Raw genomic sequence first — 20,425 nt, forward strand, 5'->3', positions numbered from 1 at the left:
ATTTAATTGTTGACCAAACAACAGACTTATAAGCACAGACGAATGGAACAAGGGAGACGTGCAATAACTATTGAATTAATGAATTAGAAATGGTCACCACATCATTTTGCTCTTTCCCTCAGGCATGATGAATGAATAGAATAATAGAATCCAGGAGCCCTGCGGTTCTCTAGTTAAGTACTTCTGAATGGATGCCAATTCTAGGTTACCTGCTCCCAGTCTCCCCATGGTACTCCTAACTCCAGCCATTCTAACTACTTTCAGTTCTTACAATAGAACTCACTGTCTCATCCCCCTAGAACTTTGTAGATATAATATCCTCCTCCTGGAACTCCTTCACTCCCTTCCCTAATCTGCATTGCAAATGACAACTTAACCTTCAAGACTCAGTTTAAAATGGGGCGCCTGAGTGGCTCAGTTGGTTAAGCATCTGCCTTCGGCTCAGATTGTGATTTCCGGGTCCTGGGATCGAGCCCTACATGGGGCTCCCTACTCAGCGGGGAGTCTGCTTCTCTCTCTCTCTCTCCCCTTCTCTCTCTCACTCTCTCCCCCCGTCCCTCCCCACCGCTCATTTTCTCTCTCAAGTAAATAAATAAAATCTTAAAAAAAAAGACTCAGTTTAAAATATCCATTGATGGAAATAATTTATTGTGCACCTAGGTAGAGAGTTTACAAAGATGAATAAAACATGGTCCCATGGGGATCTCACTTTCTATAAAGTACAATATAATTGGAATAAAACACCACCTTTCCATATGCTTATTCCCTAATGATATGCAGTAATTATAAAGCTCTATGTTCTTTGAATTAGCCTGCAGAAATCAGCTCAGTGCCTTTTAGTTGATTTCACAATTAATATTTATTGAATACTAACTTTGATTCAAGCATTTACAGGAGAAAAACACATTAAGAATCTTATAACCCTCCAAAATAAATGACCATACTATGAATTTCATACTGGGTTTATATTTTGATATTAAGGTAGCATGTCATTTTGTTCTCTTGCATACAACAACAGTAATTTTTCTATGAGAATACCTGTATTATACTGGCCTAACTGGAATATTTATCTTCAGAAATTTTGTTGAATGAATAAAATGTATTCATTTTATTCTAAATTATTTTCCTAAGTTTGATTCATTACTAGATACCTAATAGGAACTAATTCTGAACAAAGCCTAGTACTGCAAATACAAAAGACACAGAAGAAATTGCAAAAAAAAAATCCTATATATTATGCCTAAGGAATATATATATGTATATGTATACATGTATGTATATGTGTATACATATATGCATATATTTACATAAATGGTCAAGTAAGATTATATTTTGAGGAGAACAATTAGAATTTAGGAAAGTGGAGAGGAGATAAGAAAGGCATTTTAGAAGCAAACAGAAAGTGAATACAGGTGAGAAGTAATGGATAAGACACTCTGAGAATAGCGACTTTTTTTTACTTAAGACTGAAGCAGAAGATCTGTTTTAGACAGTGGAAAGAAGAAATTGGAAAGGTCAGAGAGAGCTAGGACCATGAACAGCATGCATAATTTAGATGCCACTTTGGGTAAGCAACAGGAAACCATCAAATGCTTTTGACAAGGGAAGTCACATGTTAATAACATTGTTTTAAGGAGACTGGTTTTACGGCAATATATAAAGTAGATTGGAATGAAAGGGACTACAGACAGAGAATCTAATGAGGTGATTTCAATTGCTCAAACATAAAGGAAAACCCATCCAAACTATTACTGAGCTAAAATATATATAAGTAGCAAAGGGTAACAACATTGGGTATAATAAAAAATACAATTTGGGGAGTTTATTCCCACCTGTTTTTTTTTTTTTTTTGCCAGTATTGCATTTGAAAAAATATTGGTTATGATAAAATCAGTTGAAACTATTTCACTAGTCCTGAAAAACTTTTTGAATGCATTAAATATGTTTACATTTAAACAAAAATATCTAATATTTTGAAATATCTTTGGATATTCAACTTCAAGACTTACTAGAAAGCCACAGTAATGAAGACAGTGTGGTATTGGCCAAAGAACAGGCAAATAGATCAGTGGAACAGAACAGAGAGCCTAGAAATAGACACACATACATATAGTCAACTGATCTTTGACAAAGGAGCAAAGGCAATACAATGGAGAAAAGAGAGTCTCTTCAACAAACGGTGCTGGAACAAATGGACATCCGCATGCAAAAAAAAAAAAAGAATCTAGACACATACTTTACACCCACTACAAAAGTTAACTCAAAATGGATCATAAACCTAAATTCAAAACACAAAACTATGAAGCTAGTAGAAGATAACATAAAAGAAAAGCTAGATGACCTTGGGAATGGTGATGCCTTATTAGACACAACAACAAAGACAAAATTCATGAAAGAAAAATTGGTAAGTTGGATCCTATTAACATTAAAAACTCCTCTGTGACGGACAATATCAAGAGAATTAGAACACAAGCTACAGACTGGGAGAAAGTATTTGTGAAAGACACATTTGATAATGGACTGTTACGCATTATATGCAGAGAACTCTTAAAAACTCAACAATAAAAAAAAAAACAACCCAAACAACCCAACTTAAAAATGGGCCAAAGACCTTATCACGCACCTCACCAAAGAAGGTACACAGATGTCAAGTAAGCATTTGAAAAAGATGTATTGTGTACCATATCATTAGGGAAATGCAAACCAAAACTACAATGAGAAACCACTATACTTCTTTTAAAATGGCCAAAATCGAGAACACTGATAGTCTCAAATGCTGACAAGGGTATAGAGCAACAGGAACTGTCATTCATAATTGGTGAGAGTACAAAATGGCACAGCCATTTAGGAAGACAGTTTGGCAATTTCTTACAAAACTAGACATAACCTTACCATAGGATCTGGCAATCGTGCTCCCGGGTGTTTACCCCAAAGACTTGAAAACTTATATCCACAATAAAACCTGTACGAAGATGTTTATAGCAGCTTTGTTCACAACTGCCAAAACTTGGAAGCAACCAAGACATCCTTCAGCAGGTGAATGGGTAAATAAGCTGTGGTACATCCAGACAGTGGAATATTACTCAAAGCTAAAAAAAAAATGAGCTATCACGCCATGAAAGACATGGATAAACCTCACATGCATATCATCAAGTAAAAGAAGCCAGTTTTAAAAGGCTACATACTATATGATTCCAATTACATAACATTCTGAAAAAGTCTAAACCAGGAGACTAGGTTTCCAGGGGTAAGAGAGAGAGAGATGAATATAGAGAGCACTGAGGATTTTTTAGTGCAGTGAAAATACTCTGTATATTATAAAGATGCATATATGTCATTGTTCTTCTTTCCAGATTCTTAGAATGTACAACACCAAGAATGAACCAACCCTAAGGTAAACTATGGACTTTTGGTGATTTTGATGTGTCAATGTAGGTCCATCCATGGTAAAAAATGTACCATTCCAGTGGGCGAAGTTGACAATCAGGAAGGCTATGAATGACAGGGGGCAGGAGGTATATGAGAAATCTCTGCACCTTCGTCTCAAATTCTGTCATCAACCTAACACTGCTTAAAAAACAGTTTCTTTTTAAAGACTACATATTGGGTGATTTTATTTATATGTAATATCCAGAAAAGGCAAGATTTTAGAGACAGAAAGCAAATCACTGGTTGCCTGAGACTGGGGGTGGGAGCAGGGGTTGAATGCAAAGGGGCTTGAGGGATATTTTGGGGGAAATGGGAGAGTTCTAACCCTGGAATGTGGTTATGATTGCAAATTCTGCAATTTTTCAAAGAAATTATTGAAATGTATACTTACAATGAAATTTTACGGCATGTTTGTTGTATCTCAAAAACAGGTGTAAAATATATTTCACACACGAGATAGGTAAAAGTATTATGGTCATACTGCCTATGTTATCACAAGTATAACAAGGATAGCTATGATGGAGCAGAATAATAATATAGAAAATATAACCAAAATAGGTTACCTGATCATCTCCACTTAGTTAAACCACTACATAACCCCAAACCATTAAAGTTCACTGAAAAATACTCCATTGATCTTTAAAATTTTTTTCTAGATATATCTCCTGCGGCAAGGGAAATAAAAGCAAAAATAAACTATTGGGATTACATCAAAATAAAAAGCTTCTGCAGAGAGAAGGAAACAATCAACAAAACTAAAAGACAACCTACTGAATGGGAGATGGTATTTGCAAATGACATATCTAATAAAGGGTTAGTATCCAAAAATCTATAAAGAACTGGTACAATTCAACACTTGAGAAACAAATAATCTAATTAAAAAATGGGCAAAAGTCGTGAATAGACATTTCTCCAAAGAAGACATACAGATGGCCAATGACACATGAAAAGATGCTCAACATCAGGGAAATGCAAATCAAAACTTCAATGAGATATTACCTCACACCTGTCAGAATGGCTAAAATTAAAAACACAGGAAACAAGGGGTATTGACAAGGATGGGAGAAAGGGGAAACTTCTTTCACTGTTGGTGGGAATGCAAACTGGTGCAGCCACTCTGGAAAACAGTTTGGAGGTCCCTCAAAAAGTTAAAAATAAGGGGTGCCTGGGTGGCTCGTCAGTTAAGCGTCCAACTCCTGGTTTTACCTCAGGTCATGATCTCAGGGTTCTGAGATGGAGCCCCATGTCAGGCTCCGCACTCACCGCAGAGTCTGCTTGAGATTCTCTCCCTTTCCCTCTCCCTCCTTCTCTGCCCTTCTCCCCACTTGTGTGCATGTGTGCTCTCTCTCTCAAATAAATAAATAAAATCTTTTTTAAAAAGTTAAACATAGAACTACCCTATGATCCAGTAATTGCACTACTAAGTATTTACCCAAAGGAGACAAAAATATTGATTCAAAGAGATACAGGCACCCTGATGTTTATAGCAGCATTATCAACAATAGCCAAATGATGGAAAGAGCCCAAATGTCCACTGACTGATGAATGGATAAAGAAGATGTGTTATATGTATACAATGGAATATAACTCAGCCATCAAAAAGAATTAAATCTTGGCATTTGCAAAGATGTGGATGGAGCTAGAGAGCATTATGCTAAGTGAAATAAGTCTGTCAGAGAAAGTCAAATACTGTATGATTTCACCAATATGTGTCATTTAAGAAACAAAACAGATGAAATGGGGGAAATAAAAGAGAGGCAAACCAGGAAATGGACTCTTAACTATACAGAAAAAAACTGAGGGTTACTGGAGGGGAGGTGGGTGGGAGGAATGGGTAAAATAGGTCATGGGGATTAAGGAATGCTCTTGTTGTGATAGGCACTAGGTATTATATGGAAGTGTTGAATCACTATATTGTACAGCTGAAATTAATATTATACTGTATGTTGACTAACTGGAATTTAATTAAATCTTGAAAAAAAACTACAGTGAGATATCACCTTACACCTATCAGAATGGCTAAAATCAAAAACACAAGAAACAACACGTGTTGGTGAGGATGTGGAGGAAAAGGAACCCTCGTGTACTGCCGGTAAGAATACAAATTTGTGTAGCCACTGTGGAAGACAGTATGGAGGTTCCTCAAAAAGTTAAAAACAGAACTACTCTATGATCCAGTAATCACACTCCTAGGTATTTACCCAAAGAATACAAAAACACTAATCCAAAAGGATATACGCAGCCCTATGTTTATTTGTTTATTGCAACATTATTTACAATAGCCAAATGATGGAAGCAGCCCAAGTATCCATTGATAGATAAATGAATAAAGAAATGGTACACACACACACAGACACACACACACACACACACACTTCAGCCATAAAAAGAATGAAATTTTGCTATTTGCAATAGCAAGGATGGAGGAAGAGAGTAAAACACAAAGTGAAATATGTTAGTCAGAGAAAGACAAATAGCATATGATTTTATTAACATGTGACATTTAAGAAACAAAACAAATGAACAAAGGAAAAAAACAGAGAGGCAAACCAAGAAACAGACTCTTAACTATAGAGAACAAATGAAATATTTACCAGAGGGGAGGGGAGGGGAGGGGAGGGGAGGGGATGGGTAAAATAGGTGAAGGGGATCAAGAGTATGCTTATTATGATGAGCACTGAGTAATGGATAGAACTGTTGATCACTATATTGTATGCCCCAAACTAATATAACACTGTATGTTAACTTTACTAGAATTAAAATAAAAAACTTAATGAGAGTGGGCTATAAAAATACATTAATAACATCCTTTGAAAAACAAATAGAGGGGCGCCTGGGTGGCTCAGTCAGTTAAGTGTCCGCCTCTTTGTTTCAGCTCAGGTCATGACCTCAGGGTCCTAAGATCGAGTCCCTCATTAGGCTCCACACTCAGCACAGAGTCTGCTTGAGATTCTCTCTCTCTCTCTCTGCCCCTGCCCCTGCTCATGTGCTATCTTTCTCTCTCTCAAATAAATCTTAAAGAAAAAAGAAAAACAAATAGAAATATCATCCTAAATTTCAATATCTATTTACTTTTGTTTCTTGGTTTTTTTTTTTTTTTGGTCTTCACTTTGTAGGCTCTATTTTTCCAATATTTAATTAAAAATTATGAAATATATGAAGCTTTGATTCATAAAATCAATACTTCTCTGGCTTAAACAGCAAAAGATGACATAATAGAATTTTCCATCTTAAATTTTTTTCTCAATTCAGCATAAATTACATTCACAAAACCAATTATATACTTTTGCTTGATATATTACCTCGTCTGACTTGTCAGCCTGAAGTCAACAGTAGATTCCTTAAATAAACCAATGCCTTCAATATCAATGACATCATCCACATCAGGCTCAGTAGCAACCAACGTTATGGGAAACTTCCAAATCCCATCTGTTATGCACTCTATTTTCAGTGTAATTTGAGTCCTTAAATAGAAAAAGCGATTACAAAGGATACTACAGGAAAACAAGTAAAAAGAGAATACAGTATAGCAGACCAATATCTAGGGTGAAAATGTAAGCAAACCTTGTGGTTTTGGTAAAAATATTGGGACTTTTATTTCTTTTTTTAATTTTTTATTTATTTTTATTTTTTAAAAGATTTTATTTATTCATTTGAGAGAGAGAGAGAGAGAAAGAGAGAGAGAGAGAGAGAGAGAGAGAGAGAGAGAGAGCTACAGAGAGAGAACAAGCAGGGGGAAAGGCAGAGAGAGAGGGAGAAGCAGACTCCTTGCTGAGCTGGGAGCCCGGAGTGGGGTTCCATGTGGGGCTTGATGTGGGGCTCAATCCCAGGACCTGGAGATCATGACCTGGGCCGAAGGCAGATGCTTAACCATCTGAGCTACCCAGGCATCCTTGGGACTTTAAATTCTTTAAAAAAATGCAGGTGACTGTGAATTACATTTTAGAAATAAATTTTAGGTCTTTGGTTATATTGTCAATCTCCCTGTGAGATAATTATTTTGTAGCACATCTTATCTACTCTCTACTTATTTACTAAGTACCAGTAAAATATGCAGAATTGACTGCAAATTTTCCATAACCAGCATAGAATATGGTAATATTTAAGAATCCAAGGCTAGGTTGGCAAAGGGACCCAGGTGTTATACAGATAGGTCTGTATGGAAATTTTGTTCAAAAGGAAACATCATGAGAAAGTTTTTTAAATTCTTATTTCATGTAGAAAAATTATATTTTCTGTGGACACTTACAAAGTTCATAAAATTGACTTAAAGATTTTCAAAAATTAAATTGCAATTTTAATTTAAATTAAAAGACCACAAACACTCTTCATAATAACTTATAATTGAGTGGTAGCTGAATTAATGAAGTGAATAGAGATAGCCTTTCTAAGCATTTGGCTATGAAGGAGAGTGGAGACATAGGGTAGTAGGTGAAAATGAGGAATGGTTACTTGTTTGTTTGCTTGCTTAGGGTGGAAATAATGCAAACAGGTAATGGTGTGGCTGTAATATTGTATGTCAGATTGGACAAAGAAATCACAATCCTTTTACATAAAACTCTCAGAAAGAACAGCAGGTCAAGAGTTCCAGGAGAAAGTTGAGCTAAGATAATGATTATTTCTTAAGAAACCCCAGGACAAATGATATCGATCATTTATTTATTAAAAAATGTTTAGACCTGTGTTAAATTACAATCATCAGGCTGATTCACGACCATATTAACTACTGATCGCTCAAGTTTTTGTATCAGACCCTTGATTTTTATTGCAAGAAAAGGTCAAGACCTGTAGAAATAATCTTGTTTGTTTTTGTAAAACCACCAATTAGGGCCCTGACAATTATTATTATTATTATTTTTATTATATACACTATTCTGTAAAAAGAGGAATGTGAAAAATTACCTTGTATTAACTGTTGTGAAATAATGTTATATTTTCTTTTCACCAAAACATGAAAATTTTGTTTTCTTTTTTACCTCGCCAAACAGGAAGAAAATAATTGAATTTAATACTTATTTATCTAGATAAAGCATGGTTTAGGTATAATTATTTTCTTGTTCTTTTTCATAATTTAGACCTATTGAGTTTATTTTGGTTTTTCTCATTTAACTGTATGTCTTCCAGTGAACCATCCCAAATAAATAAGGAGGAAGGAAAGATAAAAGAAAATAAATATATATATATATATATATATACACAAAACAGAATTATTAAACTACATCAGAATATCACACAACACTCACAAAAATTTATGCACACAAGTTGTCCTAAATCAGTTTTGCAAACATTCCCCAAGAAGCTCTAAATCCACAAAATGTTGAAGGGGTATAAATTCACACTGGTTATGCTCATATTCACTAATGATAACATTCTCCCCTTCTGGTTGTTGCTGGTAATTTCCATATCACTAAATCAACATAGTACAAATCTAAATGTGAAAAAAAATACTATGAAACAGAGAAAGCTATCAAAATGAAAGAGAAGATAAATGTTTAGAGTATACTATCTTCTTGCAGCTTAGTTTTATTACTGCTTCCTGAAGATGACCCTGGTATCTTTTAGTTATTGAACTACATATTCAAAGCTACATTAAATACATGCCTGGCTACATCAAATACATAGTTACACTACAGAAACATTTAAAAGCACAGATAATACTTCAGCTGTCTTTTCATTTCCAGGCTATATTTTGTACTTTGTGTGTATTGTGGTACTGATCGGTAGCTCTGCATTAAGACATAAAGAAAGCCCTATTTCGGATGTGACCCATCATATAGCATTTGCATGTGCTAAGTACCAGTTGCCTAAGAAGTAAATATAAAGATACTGGATGAGGTTTCCCAGAAGAAAGACGTTCAAAGGTCACTATTCTCACAGATTCCAATATTATCCTCTTAAACCTTACTAAAGGATGTGCAATAATATAGTTTTGGTGGTAAAAGGGTAATGACAGCAATTACAAAGTAGAACACAGCTGAGGCATTTTTTATCATTCAAACTGGTTCTTTGAAGTAGTATCAAGAAACATCGTGTTGGGGCATCTGGGTGTCTCAGTAGGTTAAGTGTCTGACTAGTGATTTTGGTTCAGGTCATGATCTCAAGGATCCTGAGATTGAGCCCCGCGCTGGGCTCTGTGCTCAGTGTGGAGTCTGCTTGAAGATTCTGTCCCTCTGCCCACTCCCAAATAAATAAATCTTAAAAAAAAAAAAAGAAACATCATGTTGTTAATGCACAGTACCAAGTCAGTAATTTTTTAAAAAATTTTACAAAGTGCACTGCTCTTTTGTGAATACTATACCCTAATGACCTTTGGGAGGTCACAATTTGTGAAGGATATCTTAGATTTCTAATCACTTGGACTGTTTTTTCTCATCAGAATACTTTTCAGAGTTTGATAGCTAGAGATAATCTAGCCCAAAATATTTACCTCAACAGCATCAAAGAAGTAATACAATCCAAATATAAAAGATGGAAAGAAAAATCAACATAATTTTGTTTAAAAGAGTAATATGTAGTTTCAAAAAGTAATAATATTATTTAAAGAAAAAAGTTTTACCTCAATGGTTTCTTTGGTGCAAATACCACATTGAAGACCAATGCTATCATTTTAGCTTTGACATGATAAGATTTTTTGATCATATATAAAGCTACGCAGGATTCCAAGTTAGACTTCATAACTTCAGATTCAAATTGAATTTCATATTCAAATTCACGTTTCACAGGCAAATCTAAGAAAATCAAGATTAAAATGATTTCAACTTAATTAAATATATATAGATTGAAAATCAATTACCTGTCAACACTAATCATGCACAGGTACTTAGAGGGAGGGAGAGGGTTTTATATTATTTACCCTTGTGTTCATAATACCTAGTGCATTACTGGGTATATAATAGATGTACTCATTTATGTTTTTGTTAAAAGGTAAATAAATAAATGAATGAATAAAAAATAAATGCAGAAGACAACTCTCACCACCTTAAATCTTTAAAATTCAGATTTATGAACAAGAAATAGCCAGACAGAAATTAATAATGAATATTTACCATAAAATATAAATAATAGGTATTGTCTATATAATAAATATATTAAAAGTTTATAGACTTGTAATTTATAAAGAAAGATTTGAATGAAGTTTAAACAATATTAAAATAGCATCCCAATCTATTTGGGCAGAATTTTCAAGTTATGGTATATTTTAATAAAAGAGAGAGTTCTTCAAGTTTTAGTCTGGGGTTTTAGAGACAATCTAGTTAACCATATTTTCTTAACCAGTAGGCTACCAGAGGAAAGTTATAGCAGGGTTTTGTTGGGTACATGTGAAAAATAACTCAAATCCAGTACTGGCATGTGTAAGAGAAGCACGGATATCTATTATATTAACTCTCCACATACATGTAAGGAGCCCAAACGCCAAATTGAGAAGTTTATTGCATATGGATCATGGAAGAGAGGTCAGGAAATCATAACTTGACCTGGTCCACAGTTGAGGTAATTTCTAAAGTTTGTCTCCAGTGTATAAAGGTAAATGTGATCCTTGGAGTCACAGAACTGATGGCCACCTTTCTTTTAGCAATCCAAACAGAAAACAGACCACCTTTAAGAAGTAGTTGATTATAATGTATGCTGTAGAACTCTGAAAAGTAGCATGGCTGTAACAAGCCAAAGTCACATTTAATGATTATCCAGCAAACCTTATTAATGTAAAATAACTGGTTAATCCACACCCTTACAAGGTCCCTTTTTCTCTTTTTCCACATGTGAAAGTATACTTCTGATCTCCTGAATTGCTGATTTTTATCCTGTTGATAAAATCAGCAATGATTATTCCTATCAATAACCTGTCTTTGCTATAGCAAAATCAATGTGTCTACGTATAATGCGCCTATTTGTTCTGGGAATGAGATATGGAAATGTTCCATAGGAAGCCATAATCCATACAAAGAAAGGGCATTTAAGAATTTTAGAGTGGTTAATGGGAGATGAAATTTCCATGGCATTCAAATAACATAATATTTTTAAAGCAAATACTGTATGTAGTTGAGCTCTGCATCTGTTTCTACTTAATTACTGAAGCTTTTATGGGAATGCTTGTGTCAGAATGAAAGCAAGAAAATGAGAAGCTAAATTTAGTTTTAGAAGCATTGAACCCCCTATGGAGAATCTGTCACTATGGATGTTATAATTGTAATCATAAGAAGATCCATTGGTACAAAATAGAGACATGATTATCAACTAATAGATAGGAGGTGAGACAAGTAGAAACAATATGAATATATTTTTCAAACTACACATATCCACCTTGTCTATAACTGGAATATATTGATCTGAGCCTGTAAAGGAGAGGGAAAGAAGGCGGCTGGCCAAAAATCACAATAAACTGACATTCGGTATTGTATCTTAAAAATAATCTGTTAGAGTCTCTGCATTTTATTTGGAAAGTCATATTACCAAGTGAGAAACATGGTTTTTGTTATGCTCCTAATTTGGAGAGAAACTATGCAGTATTTTTATGTGGACTGGATGGATAAGAGCTAAGTCAGTGAGGTCAGTATAAATTAATTGTTGGATAAAATTAATCTCTCATGACAAACATAGCTCATAACTCTAAGAGAATACCTGCACATTTCTAAAAAAAGTATCTAAATAAATGTAGTTTCCCTTAACACACATTACAATTTCAAAGTTATAAGTCAACAGTCCTTGGGACTACTGTAACAAATTTTTCAACATTGAGGGAAAATCTTATTGTTTTTTAGCAAACCCTTAAAAAAAGGCACTTAAATTCATGAAACTAATAGGATAAAAACATATTTGACTTCAGTTGTGTTTTACCGGCATGTAAAAAGCCTTCCTTGAAATGACAAGTGTGGTTTTTGTCCTCATGGAGCCAATGACCGAGAGGCAAGAACTGGTAATAAACTACCAGTAATACCACTAGTTTTTTTAATTACTGTGATTACTGCTATTATGGAGAAGTAAAAGAGGCATGAGAGCATCTGTCCTGGGAACCTGGCTATGAAGGTCCTGAGGAGGAAACCAATACACCAAAATTGAAAGGTGATAAAGGTTACCTGGATGTAGAAATTAAGAAAATGCCTCCTAGGCTTCATCAGAGCAGCATGGGGGAGTTTTCCAGAGGGCAAACCCCTTTAGCCCAGTTGAGAAAGAACTTATGTGGATGAAGCAGAGGAAGTGGCAAGAATTTGTCAAAAGATGAAGTGGGCAAAGTAGGCAAGACTATACAGGGTATGGTGAGGAATTGGGACTTCTAAGAATAACGGGAGGCCACTGAATGTTTTAAGTATGTCAGTAATGTGCTCTTTTAATGAGCAAAAGGGGATTAGAAGAGAACTTAAGGAAGTTTCCATGGTAGTTCAGGCCAGGTGGTGGCTTGCATGAGGGTGAGAGGAAGATGTAGATTAAGATCAAATAATGCCCTGCTCTGTATAAAGTGGGAGATATATGAGCAGTCATGACTGGCAACTAGAATCCCCAGCTTATCACTTCTGTCCTGTATTCATACCCTCTATGTATATACAAAATATTTAATCAAACAGGTTTCAGAGAACTTCAGAGTAGGATATCTATATCTATCTGTATCCATGTCCATATCTATCTATTGTGTCACAAAATAATAATGGTGATAATCACTTGGGTATGGCAGCAGAGTCATTATATTGAACAGAAGGGGCATGTCTCCCATCCAGATAGTGTCCCTGTATAATTATCATTCAACCTAATGCCTGTATCATAGTGCCAATAAATCATGCAGTGGGAGCTACGCTGGCCAGTGGTTCATTACTAAGGTGAATTTTCTCAGGGCAATGACTGAATTTTATTCAATGTGGGAGAACATCAGTCATTTTTTTAAAATGAGAACACTTGACTAAATATGATAAATAATCAGAAAGTAATGAATTATAACAAATTAATTTACAAAATATACTTTGAAATTATGTATTATTATACCATAGACATTTTAATCTGTAAGGAATACATGTCAAAGCAAACCCAACGGAAAGGTCTCAATAATGGAAAAATGACTATCAAAGAATAATGAACATTGTTATTCATGTTCTTTCCCTAAATTTCTGCAGTTTTCCCTTCACTAATAGACATGCACATTTGTTAGAATATCATAATCATATAAGGAATGAATGGAGTGCTGGAGACAAATTTGATATAGATGAAGACACCAAAGTATTCAAAGAAAACAGAGAAGGCTCGATAAACTCACTAAAGGTATTTTCTTTGAACAGGTAATGAAGAATGAACCACTCTTACTATTTTTTTTTATAAAGTTGCAAACCTTAAAAAAATAAAAAAATAAATAAAGTTACAAATCTTTCTGAAGGGGCATTTCACGGACATGTTTTTATTTCACTTTCATAAGGTCATTTAACAGACCATTTTGATTAATTTAAAATAACTGCATGTTCCTCTGCTATGACTATAAGTACAGTAAACTACACAATGAGAAATTAGAGGAAGAAAGTGGCCTCACATCTGATGCTCTTCTTACACATTTTCTTTGAAACAAGATACCAAAAAGAAAAGATAAAGGGACTTCTGCAACATAAATATTTGACCTGAACTTTCAGCAAAGTTCCAATTTCAGTCTCTATCCAATATTTAGGCACCATATTTTTGTACTTCCTTTTTCATAGAATATTCTTCTGTGCATTAATGAGAAAATCCACTGAATGACATTGAGAGGACCATGTTTCCATTATAAAACATCATTTGTCAGTGACTGAAGATGGGCACTCTATTACATCATTGTCACAAAATACCCAACTCGAGCTTTGCATGACAATAATAAGGTCTAACACTTATGGAACACATACTGAGAACCATACGCTTTCTAAGGATTCCATGCATTTACATATTTAATCCTCAGAAATACCCTAGGAAGTAGATACCATTATTATCTCCATGTTACAGTTGAAGAAACTAAGTTTATAGAGAGGTAAAGTAATTTTCTCAAGGCCCTAAAGAGATTAAATGGAAGAATCCTAGGTGTCTGGCTTTATACTTCACAACCTAGGATATGAGGCTGGTCATGTGGCACAATTGCTGAGAAGATACCATTAGCAGCAGCCTCTGGAAATGTGCAGGACATAACCAGCACAATGGAGTGTGGTGGCCCTCAGGGCAGAGCCCTTGGTCACGAAAACATTTAGATCCTGGTCAGAAGAAGAGGAGCCAACAAGAGAAATGGAGGAGAGACAACCAATGAGATAATAAATAGTAAGACTAGTCATGAAAACTAAGAGCAGGAAGTCCTTCAACTGGGTCAAATGGTAAATGCTGCTGACAGGCTGAGTGAGCTCAGGACACAAATCTGACCATAGGATTAGGCATACAGGTTAAGGGTGACCGTCTTGTCAAGGGTGGTCTCATTAGAACAGTTAGGACAGAAGCTGTAACAGAATGAGTTGAGCAAAGAAAGTAAAAAGAACAAAAGCAGAGGAAAGGATCAAATCTGGAGGCCAAGGTAGGATCATGGAAGGACCAATGACAGGTTTTTCAGGAGCTGTTTGTGATTACAGACCAAACAGGGCAGGAGAATTTACATATGACATGCAAACAACATACAGCAAGATGACGGAAAAGAGACCATTGTGACACATAAATTAGCAAATCAGACACACAGGAAACATAACAGATTAATCAAAGAACAATGGCCTCAAGTTATAGAACATCTGGAAAATAAAAGAAAGAGGCATGATTCTGATATGGAGTTAAACAATAAAACCACTCCCACAGAAAAAGTCTCATAGAGATAGTCACTGGATTAATCCCCAGGCAGGCACAAAGAATGCACAGACCAAGAATTATGTAGGAATAATAAATACAATTATGGGGGAGATTATGCCCACACAGAATAATCTGTAATCTTATAGAAGTGACAGTGCAAAATACAGTCTAAATATCCATATATAATATTATTCCAGTAGGGCAATACCAGTTGATTTAAATACTGCAGGTGCATAAATCCGACACATTGGACAGAGGTTCTTTGAATTCCTTGACAACATTCTGTGTGTCTTATTAATTTTGGCATCTCTGGGGCTCAGTAAAATATCTGGCAGCAAAGATGCTCGCAAGATTTTTGTTGAATGAAAAAAATATGAAGGTGATCAATCCTGGTTAACTCAATGGTATGTGTGAGGAATCAGGGTGGGAGGAGAACAGAGAGGTCCTGGCATTTTCATGTAATGAGGCTTGGTAAGGTGTTTTGGACTCTTCGGGAAAGACGATGAAGATAAAGGGAGACTGATGAGAAGGGAGTGTTGGGGAATTCTGATCTCCTACTTACCATGTTTACATAGAGGGGCCTATTCACTCACAAGAGAGGAAAAAAATCTCAGCATCAATCTGCCTCCTCCATCATGACTTGCCATGGGGGGAAAAGCAACATATCTGACCAGTGAATATGGGTGAAGGAATGGAAGGTGAGCAGATGAGCAGACCTTTTACTTTCCTAATGTCCTGAATCCAGAATGCGTACTTTCTCCTCCTCCTGCATGTGTAGGTTGTTTGCTCCTGCCAGAAGTCTATAACTGGCTAGTCTGGGGTGAATGCACTTCATTTTGGTGGGAGGTATTAATAAGCCCAAATGAGTCCATACTGCCAAGTCACATTTCAGTTCACTTTTATAATTAATAGAGGTAACCTTTTGCCCTCCATCTGCCTTATTTCTAATCTACTTCTCATTTGGTCATAAACCTGGATGAGGGAATATAAGGGTTTAACTAGTGATCACACCTAAAATCCCATCATAGTCCAAGCCAGAGAGTTTTTAATTTCCACCATAATGGATTTAAGAGACTTTAATTTCCACCATAATGGATTTAAGGGACCATAGGAAGGAAAATCTGGAATGAACAACATGACTCTTTTGAACACTATTTAATGTGTTGGGCAAACTATAATTACACACACAGGGAAAAAGAGTTGGTTTGCCTTTGCATATACTGAAGACTAAAATAGTATTAAGACTTTGTGGTAGACCTGTCCTTAAAGAAATAGGTGAGAAGGCAAAGGCAAGCAGGTAGACTTACAGAGCGCAGGCAAGTTGGTTACATCTTTCGAATATGGGTAGGGAAAGGAATCAAGTTATTACCAGATGCCTTTAAGGAACCGAGACAAAGGAGAAGTTAACGGATTTATCAAATATTCAGGTACCATAAAGACAGAGAAAAACATTAAGTTTGGGAGGGGATTGAGCAAATCTATTTCTATATAGGACATGCTTCAGAACAGAAACATCCACAAATAAAATGTCTTTAGCCAAACAATAAACTTCTTGAGTTTGGTAGTACTGAGCACAGAAAAAGCTATTTTAGAGGGAATCAGTGGAAGAGATAAGCCTGCAAACCTTCCAAATTGCTATTTTCAATATTAAGTATTATTTTTCATCATGAAAAGTAATGAAGCAGTGAACTATGAGCCATATCAAAAGGTGTATTTTCAAGAGCTATTTTCTTCACATGCCTTTCAAACCTCCCAAAATGATACTGGCAGATTCCTTATAGACCCTGCTTATCTAGAAGGAAGTGGACTTTTTTCCAGTAATAACATTTAATCAATTTCTAAAATCAGAATTATAATTTCTTTAGGTTGCAACCTAACAAAGGTATAAATAATTTAATGTAGCAAGAACATATTAAAATGGTTCCCATATACAAGCATTTTTTTTAACCTTCCTTTACAATGTCACAGACACATCAACATTTTGCTTTCAACAGGATAGATTTCAAACAGAAATCAAGGTTTGAACACTCAGTTATTAAAATTCACTTAAGCACAGCAGGATGACAGACAAAACAATTACTTCACTTCAGAAAGGTACTGGACATTTACTGGGGTACATTTACTATAAGTTGGCTGCTTATGAAAATACGTTCCATTTCAATAAAAAGTGCTTACACTTATTTATCACTGGAAATTGAGAGTTCTGTTATACATTTGAACTCTGAGGTTAATCTACACTGATATTTTTATCCGTGACCTGCATAAACAATCAGAATTCCCTTTTGTATTGTCTATTGGTTGAAGAAAAGAAAGTCGGCAGGGTTTAATTTACGTAAAAATTATAATTCCTACATTTCCCTAATGCTACTACATGATTCACTAAAGCAAGATCTGTATTAAACTTATAATAACATTTCGGAGATAAATGGTTTTCATCAATCTGATTTCATTATGAACAGATATTCTTTAAAATAGAGCAACTGAACAGACTTACGATAGAAAATTCCCCTCTCCTCACATAAGTTTATTTCATTTTTTATAAATTTAAGCAGTCTATGATTAAGTTGGCATTTCTACAATTACAACACTAAAATTCAATCAAAGAGAAAAAAGAAATAACTAATAAGTTAACATAATTAAAAATTAAATTTCTCACTGTGCAACTTAATATTTCCTTAACTCACACAATTCATATTATCAATATCTAGTCAATAAAAAGACAATAATTAGTGTGAACTATTTTTTTTGTAATTCCAAAGATTTTATGAAGTATATTGGGTACATGTAACATAGGTATTCATTTCATAATTCCATCTCAAGTTTTTAAAATATTACCTTCCAAATCATATAAAGAGGAGTGTGTGTGGGGGGGAGATGGTTCTGACATTCTTGTAACTCATTTAAGAAATATTTATTATTTCCAGATCCTCTTCTGTATTTACTCTCAGAACGCTTGTTTACAAAAACAAAACCCTAGTTTGAATGACACCAAGGGGTGTCCAGGAAAGTGAAAGAGGGTTGACTGATCAAGGTTGAGCCATGTGTGTAAGTTGATGAGTAGGCAGAGAAAGTGGGCCGGAGAAGAGAGAAAAGCAGGCATGCAGAGAAAGGCAGGCAAAAAAAAATACTCCCCAGCTTTACATATTACAGTTTCAACAAATGAAGATAAAGAGTGGGGGATTTGACATGCTGCCCAGAAAGTGACTCAAACTCTATCCTAGAGTGGGGACATGAGTTTCATGGTAGGAGAGATATGGGGGGGGTATGAGTTTCCAGGCCCAGAGAAAAATATTTAATGTATAATAAGTTTTTAATAAGTACTTTTGGATGGATTGACTATAGATAGATTTTATCAGTCCAGAGGAAATAAAATATGGCAGAGACTGCTCATTGTCTTCCCAATATTTTTTTTTCCATTCTTCTTTTTTAGTAATAGAAAGTCCCCAAATTTTATTTGGGCCTGGATAGAGAGATTACATTTCCCAGTCTCACCTGCAGCTAGACATGTCCATATGACTGAGTTCTGACCAACGAGATGCAAGTAGAAATGATGCGTGCATCTTCAGGTCATGGCTTTAAAGGGAACCAGCTTGCTCTCCACTGCAGATGTGACTCCTCAATTGACATGCAGATGAAGACAACACAGGGAATGGTAGAGCAACAAGAGAAAAGGAACCTGGGTCCCTGGATGATCTCAAGGGACACAGGCACCACACTCCTTGGATCTCCAAGTCCAGGCTTTCATGTGAAAGAGAAATGAAGGGCGCCTGGGTGGCTCAGTCATTTAAGCGTCTGCCTTTGGCTCAGGTCATGATCTCAGGGCCCTGGGATTGAGCCCATCAGGCTCCCAGCTTAGCAGGGAGTCTGCTTCTCCTTCTGCTCCCCCTGCTCGTGCTCTCACTCTCTCTTTCTCTCTCTCTCTCAAATGAATAAAATCTTAAAAAAAAAAAAGAATGAAAAATAAGCCTGTCTTGTTTTTTGTTATTGTTATTTGGTCTTGTTAAAATAGCTGGTTAAATTCCTAGCATGTTTCCACCCCTCAGGCATGGCTGGAAGCACAAAGAGGGCATATATCAAATTTATTAAGTTGTAACAACCATCCAAGTAGGACTGACTTGAGTTGAGGGTGGCTAGCCGTATCACTTCAGAAATTTCTGGAATGGTTTAAAATGAGCATTTCTTATTTAATAGAAATAGCCAATATTATAAAAAATTAAAAACTATTTTACTCCTGTATAGATTTAAAAAAAAATTATTTATTTGACAGAGAGAGAGAGAGTGAGAGAGAAAACATGCAGGGGGAGTGGGAGAGGGAGAAGCAGGCTTCCCACGGAGCAGGGAGCCCGGTGTGGGCCTTGATCCCAGTACCCTGGGATCACGACCTAGGCCGAAGGCAAATGCTTAATGACTGAGCCACCCAGGCGTCCCTTTTGTATACTCTTTCTATATTCATATATTCAGTTATATCTCATTTATATTCTTTTATCACTGAAATAATTAAATCAGACACAAAGATAATAATACTAAGATCAAAGTAAAAAAAACTATAGATGTGAATGAGAAAACTAGGGAAGATATTTTTGTTTCTGCAGGAATTTCATACTTAATTTTGTGGTCAAATTGTTTTTTAAATAATACATAAACATCAATTATCTGCCTTGATTTTAATAAAATACTGCCATAGGAAATTTCCCTTTCAATGTGAAATAGGAGCAGTCTACCTCAGTTCATCTGGAAGACAGCTGAAAAATAAACCTTGCCTCACTGGGATTTGATTTTGCCAGATCTTCAAATTAACTTGTTGAAAAGTTTTCTTTAAGACTTTAAATGCCAGAGGGGTTATTATACAAAACTTATTTGGGGATTGCATCTAATTTATGGCAACTTTTCGATTTCTTTAAATAAGGAACATTTAATCAAGGTTGTGTTTCTGAATTTAAAGCTGCAAGACATGGTTTCAATCATTCCTCAAATCAGAAAGAGAGAATAAAGGAAGAGATTAAAAGTGAAAGGACGTGGAAATGAGTTACTACAGTTTTTCCTCTTCTCACTGATGACAGAATCATAATCTGTTCTTATAAATCCATTAACAACTATAATTGTTTTCCTTTTGGAAATAACCACCTATGTGAAGAGAACGAACATCACTGAACACTTGCGGAGCACTATTTTAAGGATATATCGTAACTGAAACATATTGGGTGCGGATTTTCATGTAACTGAAGAATCAGCA

At 35.3% G+C, this 20,425-nt stretch overlaps 1 protein-coding gene across 1 annotated transcript in view; it reads right to left on the reverse strand.

Annotated features, from left to right (window-relative positions):
• The window catches only part of CFAP47 (cilia and flagella associated protein 47), a 514,691-nt gene that overhangs the window by 28,965 nt on the left and 465,301 nt on the right, over window positions 1–20,425 (reverse strand). The window contains exons 61-62 of the mRNA XM_073901936.1: window positions 9,986–10,157; window positions 6,732–6,893 (exon numbers count right to left, since the gene is read on the reverse strand). Coding sequence (XP_073758037.1) covers window positions 6,732–6,893; window positions 9,986–10,157 — 334 coding nt within the window. The remainder of the gene's footprint in view (window positions 1–6,731; window positions 6,894–9,985; window positions 10,158–20,425) is intronic.

Source organism: Callorhinus ursinus, unplaced genomic scaffold, assembly GCF_003265705.2.
Source record: "Callorhinus ursinus isolate GAN/ISIS: 27379988/994484 unplaced genomic scaffold, GSC_fseal_2.0 scaffold16, whole genome shotgun sequence".
NCBI classification, from domain to species: Eukaryota; Metazoa; Chordata; class Mammalia; order Carnivora; family Otariidae; genus Callorhinus; species Callorhinus ursinus.